Source organism: Filicampus tigris, chromosome 18 (assembly GCF_054856515.1).
Source record: "Filicampus tigris isolate MCC_2025a chromosome 18, RoL_Ftig_1.0, whole genome shotgun sequence".
Classification (NCBI taxonomy): domain Eukaryota; kingdom Metazoa; phylum Chordata; class Actinopteri; order Syngnathiformes; family Syngnathidae; genus Filicampus; species Filicampus tigris.
In genome coordinates, this window is record NC_141234.1 from 6,587,970 (window position 1) to 6,598,005 (window position 10,036).

Below are 10,036 nucleotides of genomic sequence, written 5' to 3' on the forward strand. Positions count from 1 at the left end.
TTGCACAAATTGTGACCCGCTATCGTAATTGTGTTCTCTCTCGATTATTCAAATTATGACTTTACTCTAGTAGTAGTTTATTCTAGTTGTATTACTTTCCGCCTTTTTTTTCCCTCATAAATTTCCAACAACATTATTGTCCTGGTTACTTTTTTTCTCCAAAGCACAAATCTGATACCATACATCATCCTTTTTTCACTACATTGTTAGACTTCCACTTCTGCTTGCCATTTGTAATTGTGATGAAAAATGTGTGTTGCATCCTTAAAGGTTTAGTATATGTTATATACAGTATCTATTTTTAGTCACAGCGCTTAGCAAACAACTTTTCAACTTTTCTGGGCCGTAAGCAAAAAAAAAATCACCTGCGTTTAGCTCATTAGTATTTTGCATGGCGCCACATAAAATAAACCTGCCAAGTATTTTACTGTATTACCTCGGCATGGGTCACCCAAAGGACGACAGCTCAAAGGAAGCTGATAACGCCGTCCAAGCGGGGGCCTATCCTTGGTTTCAAAACACAAGGTTAAAACGGTGTATTTCTTCAAAGTGACACTCAGTGAAAGGGTGACAGGTTTAATTAAGGGGTATCGGCAGTGTGCTGCCAGCAGCTTGTACACAGAGGGCGGGGGAAAAAAATACACAAGTCTTTGTGAGCATGAGCTCCAGGGAAGTCGCAGCACTGGCTGCAGATCAGACAAAAGGTGCCATCGATAGAGCCACTTTCACACTAGCAGTACCTGCGGCTGATCTGGGCTAATGGTAATTGTGACCTTTTTGCTAGGAGCCTCTAAACGGGCCCTTTTCAAGTAGACGTTTGATCAGCTCGTTCAATTATCTGAAATGAGTCCTCCCAGGTATGAGTCGCGTCAGTGGGCCGTCGCTCCGAGAATGTGAAAGGTTTTCATTTGTGAATGTTTCAGCAACTTTGCAATCCTGTTTAATCAGGTCAAGAAGAGTGGGCAAACAGTCGCGGCAAGGCGCAGTCGTCGAGGACGACCAAAGGAACGTACAGGGAGCAGCCGTACTCCAGATACTGAACTGTGTCGCAGCCCACGCCCAAGTCCTCGTGGCAGATCCAACCCAAGTAATGGATTTTTTTATGGACGTCCCCACATTTTTAGAAATGAAAACTAAAACACGGATTAAAAAAAAAAAACAAAAAAAAAAACATCTATTGAAGGACTCTGAATGAATGAAATCTGGTTTTAAAAAGGGAAGCCTCACAGAAGTATATTGGGCGGCCACTGAAAAAAAAAAAAATAATAATATAAAAAATATATTAAGGGAATACAATCGGAATATCATTATGATAGCCCTGTTTGACTCCGCCAGTAAGTGAAGCCCCCCTCAAAAGTTTTATAATTGCCTGTCGATTCCACAAGATGGTGGCAAAGCACTATTAATGAAGCTCCTCAGGTTGCTTCAACATAGTTCCAAAGCACCAAGATTCCACAAGATGGTGCCAATGCAATATGTTTATAATAAAGAAAGCTTTAGCCGGAGCACAAAAACAGGTAACAGGTGAAAATTCGACCCAAATACAGAGGATAGGTTCCCCCCAAAAATCTGCCAATATACGAATGCCTGAATTGTGAATATGTGGGGGAACTCTGTAATGTCGTTCCCACGCGGAACATGAAGTGTAACTGCCTCATGATCTCGCCACATGTCTAGGCCATATACAAATATGGTGCAGCTCAGACTCAGTTAGCAGAGGTTGTGAATGCGGATATGCTTTGGGTAGTATGTTGGCATCATGAGAATATGAGTGAAGCTCACAAAAAATGGCCTCACCCCACTTAGTGGGGATGTCGAAAGTTGAGTAACTGTACAACATTAGGTAGATATGATAAGATATGGCATATGCTCTGGCATTAAGTCTGTTTACAAGGGTGTGCCACAGTTCTGTGCTAGGTCCACTTTTATTTACCATTTATGTGGAGACTTTGTCAAAATTCCAAAACAAGGTACTTTTCCCCCTAATATTGTGATTTTATTCCTGTGATATAATAGCTTTGTCTTGTTAAAAAAAACACTTTTCTCACCTTTTTTCTGGTCATGTTTCTCCATAAATTTCTCCATAAATTCTGACTACTGTATGTAATGTAGTAGGTGAATTTTTTTTTTTGCTCCAAAATATCTTTATCCTCGAAATATTTTCTTCTTTTCGGTGTGGGCCTCACGCTGTCGTTATAACAAAAGCTTTACTCCTGCTGGCTTATACAATTCAGGATGTATCCTTCCATCCTGCCAAGAAATTAAATTTATGAATCAATGTGTTTTGAGTTTCCCACTCAGTTATGTAACATGGACGGAGACTATTGTATCAAGGTTATTTCACTTTTGTAGTAGTCGCGGTGAGCTATCGTGGCAGCTGCCAGATGCAACTTAATGTTTCACCCTCGATATACTTCACTGAAATCTTGGTTCATCGCTAAAGATGTAATGGTTAGTACTAGGACGTGCAGTATTGTAGATATCTTTTTCTTGAGGAGTAATGTGTCCCTTGTAATATATGCATCCCAACCCACCCCCCCAAAAAAGAAAGTCATGCTGTATACATATTGTATTGCCGTTTCCTGATTTTTGTAAGATACTAGTATGTCGGTGTTAAAGGGCTTATAAAAGCATGGCGTGCAATGTGGATGTTGTCAGCTGTTTTAGTCATGATACAATTGTGTTCATAAACCTCTTTAATACGTCTAATAAATACGAATTTAACATCAAATACAAATCTGCCAAATAGTCTACAGGCGTTTGTCGTTTGTGATTTTTAGGTTATTGTATTTTTATTTTAAATGCGCTTCTGCGGGTCGTTTTGACATGATGATAGAATAGAAATTCTAAGGCCTAATTATGAACTTGACTAACTCATATGCTTGTGAATATGTTACCTCTCCCTCCCCCAAGTTAGACTTGTTGAGCTGATATGGATTTTCTTATTTTGAGTTTATATAAGCCCTTTAATATTTCCCTCTTGTCGATGCTGAATAAACATTTTGAAAAAAAAAGCCATGTTGTTATTGACTCGATAAAATCCAATTTTAATTTAAACTAAAAGGCAGACAGAGACGAGACAAAACAAAAAAAAAAAAGAGGTGTGGGATTTGGTAATCTGACTTTGTGGGGAACGCCTCCGTCTGAATTTTGAGAATTTAGTGCCAGCGACGTTGCCTCTCCTCTCTGTTTGTCCGTATAATGCCGAGCACCTTCCGTAAACACGAATTAACTCTGTGAGTGTTTACCCTGACAGACTCGTAGCCCTGCATGAAGGCCTCCTCGACACCCTCTCAGGCCAGTTCACTTCCCCAGCTCGGGGGATTGCTCTCTCTTCTTTTTTGTTGTCCTTTTTTTTTTTTGTTGCTCTTTCTGCTCTACTCCATGTGGTCATGTGGCCCTCATTTAAAGAGCCTGCCTTTGCCCCGTCAGTTAAAGAGACTCTAAATGACCCCCAGCTGACCTCAGCAGAGGGAGGATGGCAGTAGCTGTTTAAAAAGACCGCCGCCCCACAAGGTAATACAACCAGACCCAGATTAACCTCTCGCCTAACATAGTTGCAGATAAACGCTCTCTAAACTTAAATGTAACATGTTTTTCTTGTCTGTTTCTAGGCCGTAAAGCTGAGAATAATTAGCCGTCTTTAACAGCAAATGTAAACTATGTGATAAATCGCTGTAACATTTCAATGAACATTTTAAGCAAATACATAATGGATCCATAAACTACAATATGTCTTGTATCAGTGTCTTGCTGTAATTAGTGTTAACTGATGAGCTAATTGTGTTGTTTATATTTCACTTTAGGTTGACCTACCGGGCCATCCACTACTTCATTGGTACAAAAGGTACGTAAAAGTATTCGACCAGTTAGCCATTATAACACAACATTTCTAAAACCAAACAGTGGGTGCTGCTATTGAAAAACATATAAAATCATTTAATTATATATTTTTTTACATTTTAATGAAAACATGGAGTTATATTACTTCAAAGCTGCAGTAAAATTATATTTTCTTGATTTATGTTGTAGGATTTTTTTCTGTGTGTTTTATAAAATAAATATGTGTATGTATGTATGTATATGTATATGATCAAATGATATTGAGAAAACCCATATAAGCATGAGCTGCCTGGATTTTCTAGAGCTATTCCAACTTCCTCCCACATACCAAAAGCATGCACGTTCCAAACAAAAATGAGGACAAACTCTGTAGAAACTGAATGCACTTATTTAGTATACATTTATAAAACCATTTTTTGTCGCTTCCCTTTTTTTGGTCTAAAATTTAGCTAACTATAAGATAATAATCAACTATATTATAAATCAAGTAATGAGTATCAATTTGTTTCTTGATATTGAAGTTAATGGCTTTATGCTGACAGTAGATGCTGCAAAGCACAATGAAGTGGATGAAGTGTTGCTTATATTTTAACTTTTGTGATGGCTCATTCTTTTTATTTCCCCCCACAGATGTGATGAACAGCACAAAGAAAATAAAACCCCAAAAGACTCACAAAGGATCACAAAGTTATATCTCCCCGTTGACAAGTGTGCTGGACTAACATGTTCACAGGTGAATCCTGCAAGGGAAGTTGAGATGCAATAAAAGGAGGGGGCGGTGGTTTGAAAAAAAAAAAAAAAAAAAAAAAGTCACATCATCACTGAGAGAGTAAACCCGTGAGCCAAATGGAGTTCCTCATTCTCTAGGGATGTTCTGTCTGGGAACATTTCCCTCAGATTTCCACGGCCGCTGTATGTACGCATGTTCCCGTAGACGCAGGAGTGCTCTAAACTGACTGCGAACTTGCTCTTTTCATTAAGATGGGTGGAGGGTGTCATCTCACTCCTCCATTAGACATTACCTGCCACTTATTAGCTGAGAAACTAAATGAAAGATGCTTTATATGCAAAGGTACTGTAAGTGACATCACACACTTGCCGTGTGCTCATTAACGCCCACTTACATCAATAAATAAGTGCCTTATTGTTGCATTGTTGTAACACTTTTAGAGGTTTAGTCTCATTAAGAGTGTTAAAAAGGCAGCTATTTCTTTCACTTTTATGCTGTTTTATCCCCCCCCCCCCCCCCTTGGAGTTCTGTATCCTGATGTCAGAAAACACCACCCATGTGCAGTCTGGTCTGCTTGTACCTCTTAATGAGAATTGACTTCAGTGGCTGTTATAAATCCAAAATAGCTTTCAGTGGGAATTGGGGCGAGGTTGAACATTCCGCCTGGTGCATAAGTCCACAAAAGCTTGGCCGTATTCCGTTGCAGTGCATTATGTCCTGGGTGCCAGACAATGGTTTTCCATTAGAGGAGACGAAGCCCGAAGGAGACCTCGGGCCGAGCCTCAGACAATAACAATCGACCTGACGCTTAGATCCCTGCCTTCCCGCCTTCGGGGACTGCCTGGCTCTCTGAAGTGACTTCAAATGACAATGTTATCTGGAGCAGGCTGGTACGAGTCCATAAAGTAAACAGGGCTTGTTTGATTTGGAATGCATACAAACAAAGGAGATGATGCTGCGTTTACACTATATTACCAGAGGCCACGACAGCCCCGATTCAGGCCAACGTGGACACAATGGGATGGTTGTGAGACAACACAGGGGACCTAATGAGCAAACATGACAGGTCGTGATTGTGATGGATGCCCGACAAATATTTTTTTAAACCATCAAAAGAAATTGATTCAGCATTCGCAGTGCTGATGAGAAACCTAGTAAGCTGTGTCCACACAACTAAACAGTCCGTCGCATGCTCGAATGTATGGTAGCCATTTTGTAGCGTTGACAATTTCTCAAACAGTATTTGAGAATGTATGAGCCCGGATCAATACCGCACACTGTTCTACTATGGACTGAAGCGGCGCTCGTGATCTAGGAAGGTACGTCACAATTACAACAACCTTGTGTTTAGCATAGAGAGCGCTTTGCATTTTGTATGTGAATAACGTTGGAAGCTCTGGTATAAAAGATGGATTAGTGAATTAGTCTTTGACAGAAAATTGTTATCAAACATTTATTGTATAGCAGTGCTACACGGGATGGCCTCAGCTACGTTTTGAAACCAAGACCTCAGAGCTATGAGGCAGACATACTAACCAATAATCTACCGCGCTGTCTCCAGACAATCCAGAAAAAATATAAACATACTAATAATGAGCTTTTTGACCTCTTTTTCTATATTTTCTTCTTCTGACCTTGAGCAGAATAATGTTTGCACGCAATTGTTGTCATAGGGTGGATGTTGCACAGCTTCTAGTAGTTGGCAAGATATCTGAAATCCCCCCCACAAAGTTATCAAATCAGTGGAGATTCTGAATTTCGGAAGCCAAAATTGTATGCGCCGGAAATCTACTGTAATGCCGTAATAACCCAACTATTTACTTACAAGCAGTTGAAAAGTGAATTTTCCATGATATATGCCCTGTAAACAAACAAGAAATCATACCTAACAATCTGGAAGTCATTTATACTCCCTATATAACAAAGTCGCTGCTCCCTCTCCAATAAATGGCTTTTATTGTGATGTGTGCACTTCCTCCTAATCGTGTTCAAGGTGTAAAGTTGCCACCCCCTGCCTTTTCGTTCTGTAATTAACTGTTGGGCTCTTAATGTGCTGATGGGGAATCAATGTCCAAGTTCCTTGGAAGTGAGTGTTCATGTGACCCGGGGTCACTAAGTGGAAAGTGGGATGGCCAGGGATCGATCAAGACGACACTTTGACTGAAGAGGGGGGCAACAGAGGAGGGAACGGACGAGCGTCAGAATGTTCACTTTCATCACATCAAATGATAATCACTGAGCGGTTGTGTGTGGTCTTTGCCACTAGCTTTAAAGTAGCAGTGAAATTAAATCTTAGGACGTAGGGATACTAAATAATAAATAATATAGCAGTGACAGGGGGGCGTCTATTTTGTTGGAGGCCTTTTATTTGTAAGAAGTAGTGGCTTGGCTTCTGCCACTATTTGAGGGAATTGTGGTATGCATCATGTCGATGTGAAGTTGGTAAAACATTTAGAGGGCATGCAAAACCATAAACAGGAATGATGCTTTAAAACAAACTGTATAAACTGTATACAATCATGTCCTAAATTGTCATACGATGTCTCTTTCACATGTGCTGTATTATCACTTTTGGTTTGTACGTATATAATCTTGTCAACAATACATTTTTTCTTTTGGTGATCACGTGACGTTCTCATGTTAAGCTCACTGTTTATATCAACTGCTACAGATGTTGTGTTTTCACAAGAGTTTAAGAGAAGATTGTATGAAATTATAATCACAATCTCCCGCTTGACACAGGAACAGACTATTTCCAATGGGAAATTGTCTTCTTCATTCTGCCTTAGAGGTTCCGCTGTAAATTAAATACATTGGAGTGGACCATGACTCCTTTAGGCTTTTAATCCCTGATTTGGGCTTTTGTATTAGCTTGGCTTTGTGTTCCCATAGGTTGCATTCATGTTTTCCACTCAGGCAGGCAGAAGCAGTCCCGTGTCACAATGTTTGGAATCAGCTGTAAAGTAACACTCGAATAATGCAAACAGCCCATGAATAGACCGGTAAGCCTGAGTGGATCTTGCAAAGACACCTTCACCAGGCGCGTTAAAAGTGTTTACCTTACCACCTTTACCACCCCCCGACCCCCCCTCTCATGGAACGCTGACCTTCTAAATGACATTTGCTTCCTGTTAAGCCGAGCATGTTTGGCATTTCAAGTGCTCCTCGTGCAGCCATTGCACCTTTTATAACCGCTGCATGGCGCGCTAAATAAACAACAGGAGGACAAGGATCAATGCACTTGTCTTGTCCCGGGAAAAGTCAGATTACTCTTCCCGAGGCTTAAATTGCTGTTTATGAAGTTTCGCTCCGGCCACTGCTTGGATGCTTATTGCCGGTGGTTTTGGGTGTTCAATCAGCAGGTGGTTCAATTCCCTGCTCATTAAGTTTGAAAAGCCATTGAGCAACACTAAATGGATCTTAGGCTAATGTGCGAGTAATGTACCTATAATTGTGCTATTGAAGAGAAATGCCAATGTTTTGTTACTCCAAAGGCACAGTTCAGCAATGACTACAGTTTACCATCCTGTAAAAGGTGAAAATATGACATAGAGAGACAATATCACACTTAATCGTATTAAATCACTTGTTTTCCAGTATTCATTGGCTCCTGTCCTCATTATCTTTCTGTCATGAAATGGAAGACTGTCATGTAACATCACTTTGAGGGAATGAAGATGAGAATTACAAGTGGATGAAAAGTGTGCTTGCTTCACGCTTTTTATCATAACTGACACAAAACAAAAGAGAATTAAACATTCCTAACACAACTAAATGAACCATTCAAACCATTTAATTTTGTCAAATGATAGTCTGCTATCTTCATGCTAACATAGTGTAATGCAAAAAGTCAAGCTAACAAATTAGACACTAATCATAGGCCTTCAAACAAATGCTTCTTTAATGCAGAGCAGCAACGAATACAAACATACAATACAGTAGCAGGATTTTCCTTTGTTCCTTTTCACTACTGCTATTGCTAATATTGGTAATGTTTTGTAACTTTTTGTGGATGCTCAACATAGCATGTTTTGAGGGGGGTCCTACCTGGAACCCCTAAGATGTGATATATATATATATATATATATATATATATATATATATATATATATATACTGTATTTTTTTCAATATGTATGTATTTTTAGTGTTCAATCGTTTTTCCAAATTGTTGTCATATTTCCCGTTTCATTGTTCAAGCTTATTTCTTTTTCACTACTAATGCTGCTCATGCTAACATTAATATTTTGTAAATTTCCAATGTTGGTGCTACTATTTTCCTTTTTAAGATTCATTTTCCCTTTTCGTTTTTCCTCCAACGATGGAGGACACATTGTTTGCCAAGGTAAATGTAATTTGAGTATATAAAAGACACCAAAACATTTTATTCAATGAATATTAATTAGTTGACAGAAGTAGCATGTGTTTTTATTTTTATATTTTTTAACCTAAATAATGAGTCAGGGGTGACCACCTTTGCCCCGGGGTGCAGCATGAAGGGGTAAAGTGTAGCTGCAAACCGGGATGAACCGACATTCGGCATTCATAAGTGTCTGCGTCTGCAGTCTGTCACTGGCGCAGATTTTTTTTTCGTCTGGGCTCGTGAGGTGATCCCACGGGGACCAAGCCGAGCACGTAGCGGCTTTAGCCTTACATCAGTGTTGGATGAGGAGATAAAAACCACAGTGTCCTCGGGATAAGACCCGCACCTTTTGACCTCTGTGGCTTTCTCCCTTACAGAAAAAAAATCTGAAGGATTTCATACACTTTTTTTTTTCTGCTTTCACCCCTCATTTGTAAGTCCTTTTGTTTGCTGACTTGAGCTCCAAGTAATGTTTTGTAGCCAAAAGACAAGCCTGTGTGTTGTGAAAATGAAAATTGGCAACTTATATCAGGTAGGATACAGCACTCATGTTGACGTACTGAATATTTTATTACTGCTGCAGTGTAGGTTGTGGTTTGATTGACGTAGGTTGTTTGTCAGTGAGTCAGTTAGTTAGTGAGCAGGCGTTTCACTGCTGCACTGAACAGAAAAAATAGAAGGAACATTAGCAACATGACTGAAGAAAAAGTTTGAAGTTCCGAGAATATGCAAGATCATGAATTAAGTTTTGATTTTATGATAGAAAAGTTGTAATTTACAGAGGTACATATAATGTCAGAATATTCAAAAGAAAATCTGACGATAATATATTTCTATCACACAGAAAATGATGTAAAATGTGTAGGTAAATTAGCAGCATAACACGTTTATTCCTGAAAGATACTTTTTTCCCCCGTTAAAACCTTTTTTCTACTAATTTTGACTTATTTTGTCAAATTTTCTCTTAATCTTACAAACATTTTTTTTGTAACAATCTGACTTTTCTCAAAAACATAAGATTTTTTTCCCCCTGCATTACTGTATTAAAAATCAATTTTAAAAAAAAGAGAGAAAATGGCTGCGTTGTATTGCTGAGTAAAT

The 10,036-nt window shown here is 39.2% G+C and overlaps 1 protein-coding gene across 2 annotated transcripts in view; it reads left to right on the plus strand.

Moving 5' to 3' along the window:
- The window catches only part of khdrbs3 (KH domain containing, RNA binding, signal transduction associated 3), a 71,764-nt gene extending 63,592 nt beyond the window's left edge, over positions 1-8,172 (plus strand). For both annotated transcript variants that reach the window (XM_086015215.1, XM_086015216.1), the window contains exons 9-10: positions 949-3,847; positions 4,474-8,172. In XM_086015215.1, the coding sequence (XP_085871341.1) occupies positions 949-1,040 (92 nt within the window). In that variant the 3' untranslated portion in view covers positions 1,041-3,847; positions 4,474-8,172. The remainder of the gene's footprint in view (positions 1-948; positions 3,848-4,473) is intronic.
- Positions 8,173-10,036: the final 1,864 nt, after the last annotated feature.